Source organism: Homarus americanus, unplaced genomic scaffold (assembly GCF_018991925.1).
Source record: "Homarus americanus isolate GMGI-L3 unplaced genomic scaffold, GMGI_Hamer_2.0 scaffold34921, whole genome shotgun sequence".
NCBI classification, from domain to species: domain Eukaryota; kingdom Metazoa; phylum Arthropoda; class Malacostraca; order Decapoda; family Nephropidae; genus Homarus; species Homarus americanus.
Window position 1 is genome coordinate 21,539,576 of NW_024741901.1, and position 21,694 is coordinate 21,561,269.

At 36.4% G+C, this 21,694-nt stretch overlaps 2 protein-coding genes across 4 annotated transcripts in view; one reads left to right on the top strand and one right to left on the bottom strand.

Annotated features, from left to right (window-relative positions):
* LOC121876308 (WD repeat-containing protein 18-like) overlaps positions 1–7,952 on the top strand; it is a 31,608-nt gene extending 23,656 nt beyond the window's left edge. For both annotated transcript variants that reach the window (XR_006090749.1, XR_006090750.1), the window contains exon 10: positions 7,718–7,952. The gene's annotated coding sequence lies outside the window, so the exon portion shown is untranslated. The remainder of the gene's footprint in view (positions 1–7,717) is intronic.
* Positions 599–21,694, bottom strand: part of LOC121876307 — a 38,689-nt gene continuing 17,593 nt past the window's right edge. For both annotated transcript variants that reach the window (XM_042381358.1, XM_042381359.1), the window contains exons 13-23: positions 17,412–17,569; positions 16,926–17,095; positions 14,319–14,445; positions 12,637–12,717; positions 11,996–12,195; positions 11,092–11,236; positions 10,636–10,745; positions 8,579–8,780; positions 8,077–8,266; positions 5,609–5,771; positions 599–3,581 (exon numbers count right to left, since the gene is read on the bottom strand). In XM_042381358.1, the coding sequence (XP_042237292.1) occupies positions 1,917–3,581; positions 5,609–5,771; positions 8,077–8,266; positions 8,579–8,780; positions 10,636–10,745; positions 11,092–11,236; positions 11,996–12,195; positions 12,637–12,717; positions 14,319–14,445; positions 16,926–17,095; positions 17,412–17,569 (3,211 nt within the window). In that variant the 3' untranslated portion in view covers positions 599–1,916. The remainder of the gene's footprint in view (positions 3,582–5,608; positions 5,772–8,076; positions 8,267–8,578; positions 8,781–10,635; positions 10,746–11,091; positions 11,237–11,995; positions 12,196–12,636; positions 12,718–14,318; positions 14,446–16,925; positions 17,096–17,411; positions 17,570–21,694) is intronic.

Below are 21,694 nucleotides of genomic sequence, written 5' to 3' on the forward strand. Positions count from 1 at the left end.
CGCAAGATATAATTGCAATGTGACCTCCACATTCTTATTATACTTACACTTCTAGATATAAAACTTAATACTGTACTCTGTTTGCCTTATTTTGAACATTAACGCACTGTTTTCTAGGCCGAAGGTCCGGGCTTACAAGTAACCCTAAGTCTCTTTCACAAGTCAACTTCTCTCGATTGATTTTGTTAAGGCTGTATACATTGACAGTATTTGTTCTTCCAATATTAAGTACGCTGCACTTGCTGGTGTTGAATATCATTTGCCATTTTTCTGACCATTCCTGCAATTTATTTAAATTCTCCTGTAGTGCATTTGCATCATGCCCTGAATTAATCTGCTGCCCTATTTTGGTGTCATCTGCAAACTTGCTTATGTCACTGCTGATCCCAGTATCTAGATCATTTATGTAGATTATGACAAGAGTGGACCCAGTACTAATCCCTGGGGAACCCTACTAGTTACACAGCCCCTCTGCCTTTACTACAAATAACAGATAAACTGATCTCATACATGTAAGGAGCCACTACCAGTTAGTTGACAACCAGTGCTCTGGCCAACTTAAAGCAACTCTCACCTCAGGAAATATCAAACTTGCATATATATTTAATTTCTTTATTATTCATGTTTCAAAGTCTCTGCTTCTCAACAACTTATTAAAATGGATAAAATACTGTATATGTGTGGGACTGTTTATCTGGCGTCCTGGTATCCTGAACACTACAAAAACCAGCTACAGTATAAAAGTACTGTAAGAGCACCAAGTATTTCCTGGGCCGAGCAGAGAAATTTCTAACCACTCTCCACCTGTGAGGTACACTATATTAGTAATGATTATTTTTCAACTTGTAATTTCAAATACTGTACAGTAAATATTCAGTTGTATAACTTTCTATTTATTTTCTCGGTTAAGCACAAAGACCTACATACAGAACGTAGAAAAAATGAAATAATTATTACAAGGTATGTAGTATTTTCAACTCATAATTTTGAATAGATACATGTAATTTTCTTTACCTATTTACTCAGGTACAAGCATACAGAATGTGCAAAAAGGAAATCATTTTCTTAGGTATACTGCAGTTTTATATATGTGTGGGATTTCACTGTAAAGCCATATGGCCAGTGTTGGAGGTCAAAGGGTCAACAGCATAGAGCAGGGGTGGGCAATTATTTTTGATGGAGGGCCACTTCATGAATGGTGGCACACTTCGCGCGCCACAGGTTAACAGCGACGAGCCAGTATTGCTGCTATGTCCACCCAACTTCCAAAATTGTCCTTTCTGTAATTAATAAGAAATTTTTTTTTCTGGTTGCCAAATGCAGTGGCGGGCCACAGAAATAATTTGGCGGGCCAAATGTGGCCCGCGGGCTGCACTTTGCCCACCCCTGGCATAGAGCAACATTGCTAAGGAATCCAGCCAGGCTGGTTGCTAAGGTGAGCATCGAGGTGGCCAGCATCCCCAAGTACATAATCTACAATTTTATGTTTTAATGTTACAAGTGTACAGTTCAAAGTCACTTTTAGGGTGAAGCTATTGATCTGAACAGAGTCCTCACAGGCAGTTACAGAGGTTTTATTGTACATTTATTACATTTTAGGCCTGGCTCTAAATTCTGAAGAAAAAACAACTACCCAGTAGCCCACAGGCCCCAAGCATGCCAGATAAATGGTCCCATACCTGTACACCATTGGAAGCACTGTTTTTATTAGATGAATATTCTATTTGGTTTTTCTTTTCATACATATAAGCTTCTTTTCATTACCTAATTTTGTACTTGTGTTTATTCAGTTAAAGTTCTTTGATTGTATGTATATTCAAGAGTTAATATACAATAATATCCAGATGTAAAGTGTACTAAAAAATATTTACAAAAGATTCTGCACAATGCAATCCTTTATACAATGAAAATATAGCTTACAAAACAAAATGAGAATGTATTTCTTCAATAAGAGAGATGACTTGACTGAAGACAAATTTCTCCTCCTGGCTGTTGTCTTGTATGATACCAAGAAGTTTTTCTTGTTGGTCATACTGGAGATGGTACTGGTTTAAAATATTCATTGCATCTCTTCTTGGTCCATCCATCTCTTCATGCCGGTCTCTCTTCCTCTCTTCTATCTTCTTGGGTTTATTTACTGTCCCCTTATCCTCTTCCTTCTCTCTCTTCTTTTCCGTAACTTCCATATTTATTGCAGTACTTACAAGACAGTCCACATCTGTATTCTCTGAGATATCAAGAAATGACTCGGCATTATGACAACGTTTTCGTGAATTATTAACACGGTGATGGGATTCTTTTAATAGTTTAAAACAAGATTCTTTTGATCCATTTTTAGTTGGTAATTGAAATGAAGGGTTTTGTTCAGTTTTAGGTCGTAACTGAGAACAATTTCTTGATTTTTTTATTTCTATCTTAGAATTGTTTAACTTTCTGAATGATACATTTGAAGCTTCTTGTTGTCTCTTCTTTATCAGATTTGGGTGAGATTTTGTAAAAAATTTTGACTGTCCCTGGGGAGATTCACTTTGACTTGTTCTAATTAACAGTTGTGATAGCTTTCTTGACTTCTTTAATTGTAACTGAGATCTTCTTCGAAGCATTTTCAGTTTTGTCTTGGAAGAATCCTTCTTACTTGTCAACTGAGGCAGAGATAATATTCTCTTATTCTTTTTCACTGGTCCAAAGGATTCAATTCTCATATTTTGTGGTTTCTTATAAGTATCTTCAAGTCTGTGTAGTATTTTTATATGGAGCTTTTCCTTAATACTTTTTGCAAGTGTATTACATGGTTTTTTTACATTTAATGCTGAATTGCTCTTACACGATACATTACTATTATCTCTAATTCTTACTGGGGGCAAGCCTTGAGGAACTTGTGTTGTGTAAGAGGGATAAACCAGCATCTTTGGGATATTAATATATTTAATGTTAGCAGGTATCGGATGTGTGACAGGATAGTGAAGTTTTATAATTCTGTCAGGCTTGACATCCTGTGCCTGACACTCTATTACTTTAGAATTTTCTTTTTCCACGATACTCAAGACTTTTACTCGAATTTTATTGCTTTTAGCAGTGTCAGTGTACTGATGATTGCTCTTCCCTACTTGGACATCAGCATATTTTGGTGTCTCCTTATTAGTTGCTGAAGTGATTCTTCTTAGTTTTCCTTCTTTTGGAGAAAAATTATCGCACATCATTTGGCTTGAGTGTTGAGAAGCAAAATTGTCTTTATTTGAATTCACATTGCCAGAATCTAATGGACAACTTTGTTTCTCACCTTTTCTTCGTTTACATGAAGTATTTTCGAGTCCTTTCCTCTTGAGAGAATTTTGATTTTGATTTTGGAGTAAGTACAAAATACCTATCTGGTGTTTATACTGTTGGTATCCACCATGTTTGATGGTATTTACCATATACTGCCACTGATCCCGGCACTGTACAGCTGTCTTGGTGTAATCCTCAGCTTGTAGTGCCTCACAGCTTACCTCATCCATAGACTTGTCATTTGATGAGTCTAACTGCCACTCAACACTTGTCTTGACTAGTATATCTAATTCTTCCATACTCCAATCACATATCTGGGGGACAGAAATTATAGTTATTATTTTTTTTATTTTTTAAGAATCAAATAAAAATAAAAATTCCAATTTGGATATAATGTCAGTTATATAAATATACAGTAGCTATCTCACGCTATCCGAAAATTTGCAATTTGGATATTCTATTCTTACATCTCTAGTTCATTATTCAAAGGCAATATTTGCTTATCCAAGTGTTGGTCTGATCAAAAATTAAAATTGTGCACCTGACATGGCCTGGGAGTCAGCTGGGGTTAGCCATTTTGGCTCTTAGATACACAGGAATGTACTCTTGCTCAAGGTGCATGCATGACATCACCCCCACTCCCCTCCCAAAAGTCCCATTCGCTCATTGTTCAGTGCAAGTGAAGTGCTCTCTCTTTATCTGTGTGTATTCATGCCATCCCTTTGTATATCTGTACACAATGACATCCAAGCATAGTACTGATTCCTCTGCTACCCCCCCACCACTGCCAAGAGAAGTTGCAAGCCTGTGACTCTTGAAACCAAGTTTGAGATCATAAAATATCATGAACACAGGAGAGGCCCAACTAAGATTGGGAGAACTAGGTGTGTCTGCTTCTGCCATTGCCATGGTATTCAAGCATGCTGAGGAGGTGAAGCATGCAGCAAAGAACATCATGTGGTCAGGAGCATGCAGGTTATGTGATCCCATGATTGTGAAGAAAAACATGGAGCATCTTCTCCAGCTGTGGATAGAAGACCAGATGTTATGTGGCACCCCTCTGTCCACCTTTATCATCATGAAGGAGAAAATGTCTTTGTGGGAACACTGCAGTATGGAACTGGTGTATTATATAAATGGGTTAATTACATTTGAATTATATACTTACAGTGATAAGTTACGGTGATCTACACTTTGGAACTGTATCCTCAATAGTTCCTATATAAAAGGATAACAGACAATTGGGTTTCGTTACCAAAAACCCTCTATAATATAAATGTTCAGGCCTCATTAACCTAGACAGACTCAGCAGTTAAATGGCTTAGAACACTGGGACCTCAGCAGCCAACCACTGTGAATGATTTAAGGCCAGTTCTAGGTGGTTTGTGAGTTTAAAGCACTTTGCTTATCTTCACAACTTGAAGCACGTAAAAACATTGATGAAAATACTGACTGTTTGACTCTGGATAATTTTGTAATTAAGAAGATTTGTAACCAGGTGAGAAGGTTGGGTCAGCTTACCCTCTGACCTGACTACCAACTGCTGCGGGGCTTTTTGAAGATTAGTAGGGTCATTACCCGGTACCTAATACCTGACCATTGTGGACTTGATCTCACCCTCCTCTGTATATATATACCTTGTTTTGTACTTCTCCTTAGTCTGTGCTCACCCCTGAAGATGTGAATTACACGAAAGAGCTTGGGAACTTCGTGTTTTCTTCTTTCCTTGTGGTTATCAGCATATACCTGGATCACGCGCACCCACAGTGATTTACTTGCATATATATATATATATTGCGGGGGGGGGGGTGGATCTGATCCATACATTTTATTATTTGCTATCCATATATCCAATATCCAAATGGCTTTCAAGGAACCCAACCCAATCGGATAACAAGGGATACCTGTATGATGTATACAGGGTACCGGTAATGTATACAGTATTCATACATTGTCCAATGATTACCAAAAGGCATAAGAATAAACTTGTTAAAATAACTGATTACAAAGTCTAGCTAATACTACATGTACAGCAAATTACCAATAGTAAATAAAAGACATCCAGAATAATGTACTGATTATTTAAATCAGCTGGAAAATCCTTAATGTCCACAGTTTTAGCATATTCAAATAGGCTAAACTATAGGTGCCTAAATTTTCATGCAGATGTAAAATAATTTCCAATATATACGTTGCAGATTAACCTTGAAAATTAAATTCTTACAGAAAATTTTAACTTATTAGTATGCTTCTTGAAGAAATTACCTTATGACTATTGGCAGTTTATCATTGGGAACAAATAGGAATAGAAAAGTGAGAAAGAAAATAAACTTTTAAGTACCGACTGCCATCCTGGAAGAGGTACAGCATGAAGGCCATAAGCCACTAATGGACTGGTATGATGCTGCCACAGGCCATCAAGGTCCACTCCAAAAGGTCCTTCATCATCCTCCTGGGCAGTCTCATGTTGAGCATTGTGGAGTTGGACTAAAAGATGCCACACTCTGCAAAACACATAACACAAATACAGTACTGTACTTAGATCTCATTACGGTACAGATTTACAACCAATTTTCTGGCATCATTGGGACAAGCAGTATGCTGGACCAAGGATTTTGCCCTCCCACTAATAAGGATAAGAGTCAAACTAACTGTAAATAAATGTTAACATATCCCATGCAGTAATATGACAGTACAGTGAGTTCTGTTATAACGCGTGTTTTGACAACGCGAATTGGCTCTAACGCGATTTATGAATAGAGGAACGATATTTGTATAACGTGAACGCTTGTTTGCTGTAGCGTGATTTTTGCTTACTATTTCTCCAATTTTGTGGTATTAACTGTGAATATGGTAAAGAAGAATATCTGCAAGAAGCGCTCTGGTGATCGCATTCCCAGTGATGATCGTAAAAGAAAGGCTATAACCCTTGAAGAGAAGCTCGATGTTATCTACCTCAAAATCACCCTTCTCCCCCATCAAGTTATATTCGTATTTTTTCAAGGTTAAGTGTTACATTTACTGTATGATTTCATTATTAGATATGAATGTAACATTTATTTAGACTGTGCTATCCTTTGTGTTAGGCTAACTACTAAATTTTTTTCGATTTCGAGTAGTAATCTGCACCTCACCCTATTTTCTCCATAAGCCCTGTTATTTCTATTACACGAATTTCTATAACACGATGTTTTACAAGAACACAACTATCGCGTTATAGCAGAACTGACTGTACTAGTAACCAATCACAGTGCGTGAGCCTATGTCCTAAGTTACCCAAGCAGCCCAACACATGACCAACACACATCCATGCATCGAAGCATGATGCAATCACTCGGAAATTCTTTCAAATGCCAGGGACAGAGAGATTCTGGGTAATGGAAGTTCCAGGAATCGAAGATTCCGGCTAATAGGGAGATTACTGTACTGTACATTATTTATCAGAGCATTTTAATTTTTAACTCTTCTACCGAAACATTCAGATAACCATCTGCTACTTGAAGAGCAATTTCTGTATGCTGAGGCTGTCAGCTTCCAAAACTCCAAAATGATGAACCAAAATTTATCTTATTCACCAAGATGGATGACCTACACCAATTAATTGAATTGAAAGTGGTTACTTAGCCAGGAATTACCAGCTGGGAAGACTGGAGGCTATGTAGCTGAGATGTTAAGTTAGGTTCAATAAGCATCCTGATATACGGTATGTGAGTTGTTAGGTTTTGTTTAGTAAAAATTTAGTCCTCCACAATGTTTGGAATGTTTATGAGAAAAGGAAGAATTTTCCTCTACTGAATAGTTTCATAATATTGCTCTTTAACCCCTTCACTATGGGGATATCACTTTTAATATTGTATTTGGCCAATGGCAAAAAAAAATTTTCAACTCGGAGGCGACACCGCACACAAGGGGTTAACCCACACACCCATTTCAAAGTTTTACCAGATAACTAAAGTATTTAAAGTTTTCAGAAAACCATTAAGTAAGAATGACAATAGGTTTTTCTTATTTAGAATTTCATTCTGAATAAAACAAAATTCTGGCATTTCTTGTGCTAATTGATAATAATGGAGATAGAAGCATACCAAATGTCAAAAAGACTGTCCCTGTTGGCAGTCCTGGAGAAAGAAGCACAGTTTGAGCTATCAAGAATACACACTACACTGATGGTGTAGGCATTCCCTACCAGAGTGATTCCTTTTAGGGATGCCCTCTGTTCCACAGTCTTGAATACGGCCCTTAATCCTATAATGAACACTTAAAGGTAAAAAATATCTTTTCTTTCCATTTCTTTATGTCTTATACCTGTTCTGTATTGTGGACGAACCCCCACCATATATATTACACAGGCTTCGTACCAAAACATCACTATCAAGTTTTTCAAAAGCTTTACCTTCTCTTGTAATGCTAAGGAATGATCCATAACTAACACTTGTTCCTTTCTTTGCAGACATACTGTAGTTGGGGTTAAATGGGAGATCATAATTGCAAATAAAATGTGTTGAGGGGAACATGGCAGACCGGTAACATGAAAACAAAAGTGGCAGTTCAGCAAACAACATGGATGGTGTGGAGAAATTTCCCAGGTTCCAAACCCGGAAAATTTGAAGTTAATATCTCTTGGACATTTTGTCCACACCAGTAGTGGTGCCAAACCAATGTTAACCAGTAAAACCAAAAAACTATGGCTTTATTTTCTGTAAACCTAAGACACAATGTTTCTGTCAGTTATTTCCATTTTATCACATTTAACAAAATTTTTGTTGAACAGTTTCTTAAGAGATTATACAAAGACTAAACATAACTTACTGAAATTGTGTGAAAGTGGCAGGTAGGTACTGGTATTGCTCATCAAGGTAGTGAGCCAGAGAAAGCAGGAGAGGTTGGCGAGGAATGCTGTGACATACAAGATTCTTCATGTCCTTCAACCCAGCCAGCAATATTTCAATCACCTCCTGCTCATCTATATCTAACTTTTGATCTCTGCTTGTCTTTGGTTCTGTCAAGTATAATTACCCTGTATATTAGTTGTGTCATGTTATTAGATTTATGTTAGTTGTGTTATGGATATGAAATAATTACAGTACATACTAGAATTATATTAATTGTTATGGGTGTGAAATCATTACTAGATTTCAACTTAGAATGATCTGAGTTGAGTAAAATTTCCTGTACGGGAAACAAAAAAAATCACAACTCAAATAATTTTTTTGTGTGTGTTTATGATTAATATTATTCTACATAGTTATCCTGAAGCAATAATGATCTTCGAGCAAGTTCATCCAAACATGTGCTTCCTTACACAACTTACCACTATGATATCCTGGAATAGCTTCTTGGTAGCCAAACAGAGAATGGATCTTGAAATAGAAAGGTGGTCTTCGCCGTTCACGTATGCTACATTCCTGATTATATTTAAATGCTCTTTGGTATCCACTGTAAAGCTGATGAAACTTAGTGTAAAAACATTTTGCCCCACGCTGATACCCTCCAGCACTAAGCAGAAGATTCACCTGAAAAATTCCTTTTATAATTAACTAGGAAACACTCTGTATCTGTGTACAAAAGCTTCAATCATATAAATTCGATAGAAGATATTATAAGATAAAACAAGACATTTGTACCCTAAAATGAGGTACAGGTTACTATAATAATACCAGATGAAAACTGTCAATACTAATTTCAACTGTTATTCATATTAATAAGAATACTATTATCTTTTATAACTTTACTTCAATAACTCTTGCTTTCAGTGTCCAGGAAAATATAAAGGACATATGGAAATGTAATACCGTATACTGTACATGCTCAAGTATAATTTCTACTACTAAGTATAGTGAGTGAAATGTGAAGATGGATTGGGAAAACCACAAATTTGTGAGATATTATTTTATGTGAGAGAACACAGATGATCATTAAAAAGGTATATGAGAAAAAACAAAAACAAATATTTAATAATTTGGGAAAATGAGACCTTGATGTAAAACATATTCCTTCTGCTGGTGTACTTAAGGGCTGACTGAAGTTGATTACGCAGGTAAGTCCAAAAATAATCAATTTAGTTAAGAGATTTATGTGAGCAATGATATTTTTTTTAATTACTTAACAACAGACCACTCTAGCATCCAGGTCTTGAATCAAATACAGTAAGATTTTATTCTGCACACAGTAGGTCCTTAAACAATTAAACGGAGTATGCAAAACCTTTTACGTACTTGATTTTCAACAAAGTGCAGAAACTATACAAGACGTTCTGTAGAATGGAACCAAATGGGGTAATGTTAGGGGTTAGTGTGGATTAAGAACGAGATATTATTTATATGTACGTACAGAAATTCCTTGGATTATGGAAGAGATGCATATTTGAAAAGTTGACCGTTATGTGAACCCCACTTTTCCCATTGAATTCCATTACAGGTATATAATTGGAGAAGCATTCCTAAAGAAACTTTATAGGCAAAAAGAAGTAATACAAGCACACTTATGAATGAAAAATAATTAATTTTAAACATACAATGATTATTTTATGATATACAGTAACATGATACTGTAATAAATACACAAACCACTTTAATTTAACTCACCACAAATGATGTTGAGTGTTGTGTGAGGTGAGGAGGTGCAATGGGACTTATTGGGAGACATAACAAGCCCTAATGTTTTTGCAATCTGGCTAAGATTTCCTCACACATCAAACCTCCATAAAACATCAAGTTTTATATCCAACATAATTCCTTTACTGACTCTTTTAGCACCACTGGTTTCAATTGCACTTGATGGCCTTTTTCCACTCATCTTGAATAGGGGTAATACACTGGACAGTCTTGAATAGTATACGAATATACTGTAAGTGTTAAATCCAAGGGCTGGGGTCGAGAGATCAAGCATACATGTGGGAGATGTAAACAAACTGAGTCCAGTGGCATAGGTACACTGTGAACCCACACTTGGTGGTAGGAAACACCAAACAAATTATAGGAAACACCAAACAAATTATAATGTCCATGAATTTTTTTGTTCTATATCACAATTTTTGTGTTGAAAATCATGAAAATTTACCCCATTTCCGTAAGGTCGAATTTATGGGCTGTATCCCAAATTTAGTGGTCAAAATTTACAAATTCTTTATGGGCAAATTTCCGCAACCTGAGTTTCCGTAATGTAGGGGATACCTGTAAAGGGTATTAAGCTTAGAGTTGACTAGGGCGATGAAATAAAAGAATTTTCAAAACTAATGCTCACTAACCCCAAACCCACCCACTTTTGTTCCACTTACGGTACAGTACAGTATATGAAATACCCTATAGATGGTACAGCAAATTTCTATACCATTACAGTACCGTATTCCAAACAATATTCAGTTCCTACCAGCTTCCAATCCATAGTTTGCTCTCCAGACCACAGTTCTTTAACAGTGAAGAGAAGTTCCATTATTTCCTCCCGGCTCCAGCCACCAGCTTCACTCACCCACCAAGCATCTGATGAGCAAATATTAAACCAATATTGTTTAAATTTGGCAAATACAGTACAGCTAAATAGACAGGCAAATACAGGGAAATGTACTGTATAAAGTTACATACAGTACAGTAGTTTATAAATATATGTATCATGTACTGTATTCTGGGGTATAATGCATGTACTGTGCATAAGTTTTTATTTTAATACTGTAGGGCCATTTCTTCATTCATACAAGTCTGCTCCAACTCACAATACAGGGTGGCTGGTCAAGGGTTGATTGTCTGATCCCTAGCATGCAATAGTGGTGGGTTACCTTGTATATGACTCATTTTAGCAACAACAACAAAAATCAACTAGTTTACAAACCTCGAACATCCCATTCTGCATCACAAGATCTAACTGGAGAGACAATAGTGCGCAGCAGATCACAAATTTTCTGATTTTTGAACCACACACCACTGACTGTGGGTGTAGGTCCTGATAACTCCAACCTTGCATAGTCCTGACACAACTGTGGATGGAAACCATTACAGTTTACCTATGGTACAAAGCTTATCGGCCAGCCAGTAGCCAGGGAAGGAGCTGTTTATGTAATATGGAACTATTTTTTGTACAATATATATATGTGTTTCTGTAATTTTTATGCATTAAGTATGATATTTAGTATTTATTAAAATCTTGTGTTACCAAACTATACCTGACCCTCACTTTAAGTGCACTTGCTATACTGTACCCCACTTCTACCCAAAATTCATTTAATGTGAAAAGAATTGCTATTATGTTTTCTGTGCAAAATATGGGAAGGGGAAAACTGGGGATTAGGTAGTCTGTAAGATGGCATGCTGACATTTTTCTTATTTTATACATTTATATTTCATTTATTTCTAAGAAACATTAGAATATTGCCATGATTTTTCCACAACTTTTATAGCATTACCTTTGTCTTTTAGTGTGACTTAGTTATGAAAAAGTGCCAGAATTATGGTTGGGGGAGCTCCAGAAATGGTTGTGAAACACATCCTCATTTTCCCCATAAGATTAAGAATTCACTCTATGCGATTTTGAGTTATGCAAGGTTTATGCAGAATGTATCCCCAGCATAAAGCAAGGGTGAGGTGTATGCAGTATTTTATAAAAAAAATCTGGACCGGCTGCTCATCAATTATTTCAGTATAGAGAGGTAGCTAAGTAATACTGTAAATGTTTAAAATTAGGAAGATCATTTGTAAATATCCTTTCAAAAGCAAATGACAATTTCACATTCACTTACATGAACAAAGAACATGTGACATACATCAGGGCACTTCCTCAAGCGTCGACTGAGCTTGTAGGCAACCTCGTGCCACAGAGGCTGACCAACTGCCAGTGTCTCTGCCACTTCTTCATCATCATGACACAACAGCTGCCATTCTCTCACAGTTTCCAGCAGAATACTTACATTGTCAATTGTCCACTGTATTGAAGTAGACTCTAAATACAATTAATACAAAATATGTAATTAATAATTTCAGACTACTGTACTTCACACAATGTTCCATATAAATGGGACCAAATGATGGTAGGGTTATGGATTACTTGGGGTTGGAATTGACGAGGGTTAGGGTTATGATATAAGAGTATTGTACAGTATTTTCAAAATAATAAATTCTCTTACTCACTGACCTTAACTAACTCTAACCTTACCTCATTAGGCTCCACATATTAAAAAGTAAATTATATCAAACACATCACATGAAAGAAAATATATTATCAAAGTTGTAGTGTAAACATAACTCATAACTGTACTAGAATGCAGAATACAGTAAATTAATCCTAATATACCCTGTATCTATACTATATTTCGTTCCAATTATCTTATTAGGTTTAAAAAAATATAACTAAGACAATCTAAGTCATAAAAGTGTAACTTACTAAGTGGCATCTTTCCTCTTATCTTTCTCTTTCTATCAGTTTCTGGATGTGAGTCTTGATATAAGTGCTGTGGTCCATTTTCTGTAGGGAAATTAAGTCATATTTACGATCTGTCTATACTTATATCCAGGTCTGCTGAACCTAAACAATTTCTTCTCGCTCAATGGGCTAATAAACCCACTTGCCCACAGAAATTTTCACTTGCCCATAATTGTTTTCAAAATGTGGGAGAATATCTTGTGAAAACTTGTCGTGAAAGAAACAGGATGCTGCACAAAATGGATACATTGTAAGTCTCATTGGTTTACTGTATATAAAATGCTCCATGATTAACAGGCCCAAGTTTGTGGTGGTGCTGGAGTGCACCAGCTGTGTGTGAGTGACTATGACATGGATGATGCAATACACACACTGGTCCTCTGCTCTCTTCACGGAAGGAATAACATCACCATTGTTTGAATTATTTTACCTAAAATCTTACCGTTTTTCTGTGGCAGAATGCATGTTGAACTGTTAAAGCTTGGGCTGTCAGCTGAAGAGTCAAATGTATGCACACACACTCCTGTCATCACTCGCAAAGCAGGTTTTTAATTTTTAACACATTTCTATATTAACCTGTCTTTACATACTTTTTGTGTATAAAATTAATTACATGTTCCCTCACCATCTCTTCCTGAGTGTTGGTGGTGCCTCCCTCAGTGAATCAGCTGACAAGTCATAAACAATATGCACACATTCTCGTGTACATTACCTATCTCTACATGTATTTTTATTATACCTACCAGCATAGTTTTCACTACACCCCTTGTAGTTCTATATAGAAACGGGTGAATTATACTGTAGAACTATTCAATACAAATTGTGTTCAGTAAATATAAAACCTACTAAAATTGTAGGGTCTACTTAAGAGATCTCCTTCACTTTTGCATGAGTCAAAATTTTCACTTACCTGATGGGCTAGTGATTTTTAAATCTGACTCACTATAAGGAGTTTTCCCTCACCATGGCGAAGCAGGCAAAACGATTGGGCAGCCCTGATATATGATAACTTTACCCTTAAGAAATGGAAGAATTATGTGAGATGTTGCAAGTAAAGTGCAGAAATAAATAAGATGGCCTGAAATACCACCAAGTAAAAATACTTTATACACACTTCCTCACCCCAATACAAACAATATACTAAGTGAATCCTGCACCATCAACCATTGATAATCGTATATCTTTGGAATATCAAAGAAAATAAACTACGGCAAGGGTAAATGAACTTCTGGAAAAGTACCATATTAAAGCAAAACAGAGTAAAATGAAGAGTTACTGTATTCTCATCCATGTCAGCCCATATCCTTGGTCTGTGTGACACACCTTTAGAAGTGATGACTGTGTGCTTTTTCTAATTTTCTACATTTTAATATTAGGGTATCATTTAAGCATATTCTCGAAGATAATATACAAAATGTTTCTCGTGACATTAATTAACTAATCCCTTAAGGCATTGCCACAAAGAATTATAGCATTCCTTACTGAGCACTTGAGAAAATTTTAAATTTCACTCATAAACATACAGTATGTTCCCTTTATAGCAAAATATTCTACCACATATAAAAATGTCTATTAGTATAGTATTGAAATTCTTGTCTATAATTAGAAAAGATGAAGAATAGTACAAGAGCAACAACACTTACGTGAGATTAACTTCAATATGTCCACATGTGGGTGTAAGATAGCACTAAGCTCTGGTGTATCTACACTGTCAGTCAGTATGTAGGTTATTTTATCTTCCCTTAAAAATTTCAGTAAACTTTGTGCAATCTGAAAAGCATCAAAGTGTTAAGTTTACACCATATCAGCCCTTACTTAAATTATTCAGGTTACAAGTAAACATACAGTGGGGTATGCTATAACGAACGGATCCTACTACGAATATTCCTATAACGAACGGTTTTACCTATAAAATTGAGAATGCTATAACGAAGGAAACTCCTACAACGAACATAATTTAATTTTTTTTTTTCCTAATTTATTGTTTTATTATTACAAATATTAATGATATTCTTTATTTCAGAGGTTTAGATGCATATTTATGCACTTTTTTACAATTTTTACAATTTTATATTATATTTTTCAGTGTTAAGTGGTTGTATTTGGGGGCCTGGAACGGATTAACCCTATAACAAACGAATGCTATAACGAACAAGGTTCTAGAACCAATTAGATTCGTTATAGCATACCCAACTGTACAGTATTTTCTCAATTTAACGAACTAACCCGAGCCACCCTTGTTCAATAAATCAAAATTTCCGCTAAATCAACCTTTCCGTTATGCTCTCTCGATTTCTCGAACATATTCACTAAATCGAGCGTGATTCCGTTAAATTCGGCACCAAACGCGCCACAAGTCATTTGGCGCATAGGGTTTGTTTACATCCGCTCACTCAGTCCTGCCGCCACCGCGTGTGTTGTTCACTGTTACCTCTTGGTCTACTTCTCAAGTTATCAATTGTTATTAGTGGGAATATTATTTAATTCACAATGTTTCTTATTATGTTATTGTAGGTAAATGCATGGTTTATATAATATGTTTATCACTGTGCCCATCACCATTTTCAAATTAGACTAAAATATATGTATTTCCACCATACGTATTTCGATCATTCGCCTTGCAACAGGTGTGAGTAAGGGGAGTGAGTGGGTCAAGTGACTGCTAGTTGAGCATCATCTGCTCTTGTAACTCTCCTCTCTCCCTGCCATGTTTCACTGGATTTACTATTATTCGTGTTTACTGATATAATAGTGCTTAAAAGTGATTAACCATGGCATTATAGCCAGGTTAGACTCATTACTAACCACCAGGCTACAGGGCCAAGCTGTGAGGTGTTATGGTTGTTTTTCAACTGGTATTTTTGGGAATTACAGTACTGTATATACCTAACTTTTTTCATTTATTTTTCTGTTATATGCACATGCCATCCTACATACACATTGTGAAGAAAAGTAAAATAAATAATTGTCCTAAGGGCAAACACATAAGGGAATATATATTTCTTTACACATGAGTTAGCTTAATCAGTGAGGGAGGAGAGAGTGTAGGGGGTGAGGAGCGTTGCTAGGGATTCGGCGTCCCAGCTGGTCTTCATTACTATAGTGAAACAGAGAGTGCATGGAAATGGCGATTGTGTTGAAGTTTCATTTGGCTTTTATTTACAGATTTGGCAATACAATATTTTTGGTTGGTACATTATTGTTTTTATTCAATCCTCACATTTCCTGGTACTGTTTACTCATATATTATTTAAGGAAAACTGTGGCTATAAGAGGAAAATACACACAAAAGTTTTTTCCTAAATACTCCCTTTTAAAATGAGGGGTGCTCTTATATGGTGTTCTCTATATCATTATGTATTTGTTTTTATACATTTAGTACATTCGCCTTAGGCTGAAGTAGCATTCATATTTTTTGCATTATTATTGAAAAATTAAACAATAACCATGGCCCCTAAGAAAGGGTTTGGTGTCTGTAAGGGTGGTGAAATGGTTAAGCCAAAGACAGGTTAAGCCTAAGACCTCATCAGTGAACTAAAAGCAAGTGTACAGTACTTTGTGTACATTACTTTTTAATTTAATTATAATTAAAAAACATGCATTTCTTTCATAAAAATTTGATACTCGTTTTTTTTTTAATGGCGGTCTTTTGCGGAAAATTGGCTCTAAGGCGGACAACCTCCTATCCCGGACATCCCTTCCCCCCAATTAGTCCGCCCGAGCAAGGTTTTACTGTATCATGTGTCTGAGGTGTCTCCTTAGGTATAAGCGTATTAATTTAATTAATCTCAATTTAGCGAACTAGTTCACTAAATCATGCGAAAAATAACGAAAAACTGCCTTCCACTAAATCGAGAGTCCGTTACTGTATATTGAATTCAGTTAAATTCAGAGTTATACTGTACAAACCTAACAGTCAATAACAAAAGTAATCTTACACAAAGACAGAGAAAAATAAAGAGAAAGATACAGAAATGTGGGAACAAGGAATTGGTGCCACAGATCACAGTAAAAGGAAGAAACAGAAATAATCCAACTTTGACAGCTGCCTTTTCATTACTGACCAAAGACAAGTAAACTATTTTGTACAGTAAATTTTGTATCTAGGTGTAATTCAAAACACCCAAATGAAACAATAAAAGGCTTGGATCGGTATATTAAATAACAGTAAAAAAAAAATTAAGGTGAAATTAGTACATGGCCAAAATTAAAATACAGTATGTACTCTATACCAACAGTGTGTGACTTACAGTCTTAACAGATGGTGGAGGACGCACAGAGGTACAATTCATTAGGTGCATCTTAAGTTTCAAAATCATCCTTTCCAGTGATTCTCTTCTTGATTCCTTATCAGTTCCCTTAATTTCCTTCACAACAGATGAAGCTGCTGAAATTATCTTGTTACATACATCGTCTGTTGCTGTGTGGAAAAGAGGATAATGAGGTGCTTTTGTTCCTTAAGCCAGATATTAAGTGTTTGCAGATATGATTTTTTTTTCAAGTACAGTACATAACCAGAAACAACAAAAAATCCCTGGGAAAAAAAAGGAAGGATTTTCCCAAATCCAATTATGGAAGAGTCCCAGTTGAAAGAAGTCCAATTAGTGAAGAGCTCGCTCAATTTATAAACCAGTCTGAATTCACAAATATTTTCAATCACCACAAATAATAAATTAATACAGTAATTAATTACAGCAAGTTATAAAAGCAAATACAGTAATTTCATAAAAACTCACCAGGAACTTCAGTTTGAGACATAACAGTCTTTATTTCCACCATCTTCTTCATATAAGGACACTTCTTATCGATGTCTTTGCCATTTTTCACATCAATCTTTTTTTTATACTTCTTGTTCAATAGATGGTAATATTGCCGGCATTCTTCACTGGTGTACCTGTGTATGATAACCACTTATGAAAAAGACTGCAAACCTTTGTCTTCTTCTTTTACATCAAAATGCCTTCAATCCCCAGCCCAGGTCAAAAGTATAAAGGATGTTAGCCAGTGTGACCCTACCAAACATGGTAGGTGTTTACCATAAGTAAATTGTAGCAATAATAGTCAGTTCACACCCGTCTCATAATTTCATTCTTTCTAATAGATCCTTATTTTGTGTTTCCATAATATCATTTTATAATTCATTTACCGGGTTCATTTCCCGAACAGCAATATTTTTATTGTTGTCTCTCAGTCTGCTGACCAAATTTACTCCATTCTCACCTACACAGGATACCAACACTCTATGTTTGTCTTTGATACCCCCAAAATGTTCTACACTACGGAGGGTATACGCAAACATTTGTTATCTTGAAAATAGGTTCTTATTCTCGTACGGGAGATATACAGAGGAAACAAATAAACTGTGGGCTTCCACACCATAAGGACTAGCGATCTCAACTCTCTGTATCACTCCGCGCTGGCATGTACAGATGCCAGCATTCACAAGCTGAATACATAATATGTAAATATGATAATTCACATACATAACATGAAGCATAATAAATGGAAATATTACATAGGATTAATACATGTTCTGTAATACTTTACTTTACATAATTAATAGAGTAATATAAGAATACACAGCTTAAGGTACTACTTCGTGTCCATATCATACAAACACCATGTTTGTTCTCAAAAGAAAAAATACAAATAATGTACTGTACTGTTATATCCCCATTAGCTGGAATAATTGGTGTAAGCTCCTCTGAGAATGAGAGATTTTCAGGTATTGAGACGAATTTCTAACCCCGGAAAAAATCGCACATCCTCAGAATTTTCCGGGTTCCGAGAGTCTAAACTACACATCTTGCATGGCCAGACACTATCGGGCATCCCCTGAATGTGTCTGGGAGCTGGGGAAAGTTTTCAGAGTTTTAAACTATGCATCTCGGGTGGCCAAATACTCCCCCATTACATTTAAGCCAAGGTCACGAGCAAAAATATTTACAGCTAGCGAAAAAGTGTACAAACTTTTATTCACAGAATCTATTCTAAATGTTTTTTGAGAGATGAATTTGGTACCATAATGATCCCGAATAAGTTCTCCATAAGATTGTTTTTAAAAAAAAAGACCTTAATTAAAATATTCTGACATGATGTAATGATTCAATTCTTTTATGAAAAACATAAGAAATGTTATACCAGTCTATGAAATCAGTTCTAATTAAGATAGGAACACCATTTTTTTCCCAGAATAATCCTGAATAGTTCACCCAAAAAGTCTGTTTAAATAAACATGCTGTAAATATAATGTGTATGTATTATTACTGTACATACTGTATACAGTGGTCCCTCAGTTAACGAGCGCCTCGGTTAACGAGTTACCTCCCATAAGATTCTTAAATTCGGTTAACGAGCAACCCCTCGGTTAACGAGTTTCTTACGAGCCGACCTCAACAAGTTTTGGCTTGCACTGGGCGGTCAACCAGCTGTAGTATTAGTCCGCCAATACATTAATCGGTTCTAGGGCTTAAATTCCTTACTATTTTAGTAAATATCAAGAAGTTTATACTATTCAATAATTTTAAAAGTTTAATATTAAATTTTTTAGTCATTTTAACAATTATTTAACATAATTGAAGGTAAAGTGACTAGTTTAATGCGCGGCATCCAGCCTCTTAACACAGCAAACAGGCGTTAGTCTCTCTCTGTTTTCACTGGAGGTAACATCTTGCTTGAGACTCTCTTCAACTAAATGCTTTTTTTCTGTGTTTCCAAGCATATTATTGGTCATTTTGAAATTTATTTTACATATTGACAATATATAGCGCAGTGCAGTATTATTTTAAAGAAAATATTCTTTATTTACAACAAGTTTAACTTTAAAAAGCACGTGTTGACATTGTTTGAATCCAGCATGGGGCCTAAGAGATCAAGAAAAGCGATTTCAATCCAAACCAAACAGGAAATCATAAAAAAACATGAACAAGCCATTAGAACAAATGCGCTATGCAAAGAATATGGCATGCCGACATCAACTGTGTCGACAATTCTTGCACAGAAAGACAAATTTAAAGAAGTGAAAGTGAGAGACAAATCTACAAGAGTGTTTAAAAGTAGATCCCTAATTGCAGAAACTGAGAGGTTACTTATCATCTGGATTAGGGAAAAACAGATGAAAGGTGATTCAGTTTCTACTGAATTCATTTGTGAAAGAGCCAGGGAGATTTATGAACATTTAAAGACAGATCAACCTGGTTCTTCAGGCACAGAATTTGAAGATTTTCGGGCCAGCAAAGGCTGGTTCGAAAAATTTAAGAAAAGAAGTGACATTTGTAGTGTTGTTAGGCATGGTGAAGCTGCTAGTGCTGATAAGGAAGGGGCAGCAAAGTTTTTAGATGAATTTAAAAAACTGATGGAAGAAGAAAATTATCTTCCACAGCAAGTGTTCAATGTGGACGAAACTGGGCTGTTCTGGAAAAAGATGCCCAAAAGAACATTCATCACCAGAGATGAAGCCTCTTTACCTGGGCATAAACCCATGAAAGACCATCTCACTCTATTGCTTGGTGCCAATGCTTCAGGGGATTTCCGACTGAAGCCTATGCTTGTCTACCACTCTGAAAACCCCAGGGTGTTCAAGCAACAGAAAGTGGGAAGAACAAAGCTTGGAGTTTATTGGAAGTCCAACCGTAAGGCATGGGTGACAAGACAGCTCTTTAATGAATGGGCGGTTGATGTGTTTTGCCCTTCTGTCAAGAGCTACCTAACCACCAATAAACTCCCTTTAAAGGCTCTTCTCCTCATGGATAATGCTCCTGGTCATGACCCTGACCTTGCCAGAAATTTGGAGTATCAATTTGACTTTGTGAAAGTGTTGTTTTTGCCTCCAAACACTACATCAATCATACAGCCAATGGACCAGAATGTGATCAGCAACTTTAAGAAGTTGTACATGAACAAAAAGGTTTAGGAGGTGTCATCAGGCAACTTCCAATGATCCTGAACTAACACTGAAACATTTCGGGAAGACACATTCAACATCCTGGAGGCTGTAAAATTGATTGTGTCATCATGGCAAGAAGTCTCCACTAGATCCCTCAATTCTTCATGGAAAGCACTGTGGCCATCAGTAGTCCATGATTTTGAGGGATTTGAGGAAGAAACAGAGTTGGACCAGGAGATTGTGTCCATTGGTCAGTCATTGGGCCTTGAAGCGGAGGAGGAGGATGTGGAAGAGCTTGTGATGTCTCATGAGGAGGAACTTACTCCTGATGACTTGCAGCAACTGGATGAGATGTTACAAGTAGAGGCTGACAGTGGTGAGGAGGAAATTGAAAGTGATGACCATATGTCAGCTAAACAGTTGAAAGATGTGATTTACCACTGGGAGAAGTTCAGGGAACTGGCTTCAAAGCACCCAGAAGTGGAAAAAACTGAACTAACTTTGTGCCATGTTGAGGACTCAGTGGTCTCCTTCTTTAAACATAAGTTAATGGTGAGGAGGACAGATGCCCCACAGACCACAATTGACACTTTCTTCAGTAAAAGGCAGAGGGAACAAGATGCCATCCCTCAGCCTTCCACTTCAAGAAGGAGAGAGGATGTTCATGGTGGAGAATCTGTCAATCCAGAGGTTCCTGACATTTTCATGGAAGGTGACTCACCTTCCAAGAGGTAGTAAAATGCTTCTCCTCCACCTCCACTTCCTTCTCTTCTCCCTTCTCCTCCTCCACCTCCCACTTCAAATTCACATCATCATCATCATCCAGGAGCCTTCTACATACACACCTCAAAGTAAGTGAACTTTTCTACCTTTTTTGTTGAATTTAGGCAATTTTCGGTGAGCTGGAACCAATTACCCAAAAACCCATTGAAACAATGGTTTCGGTTAACGAGCAACCTGCTGGAACGGATTGTGCTCGTTAACCGAGGGACCACTGTATATACAGGGGGTCCCCCAAATTCGTGGGGGTTAAGTTCTCAAAATGGCTGCAAATTGCCAAATCCGTGAATAACATTTGCGGACCAGGAGGTGGGGGGGGGGTACATTTTTACTTGTGTACCTATACAAATAAAT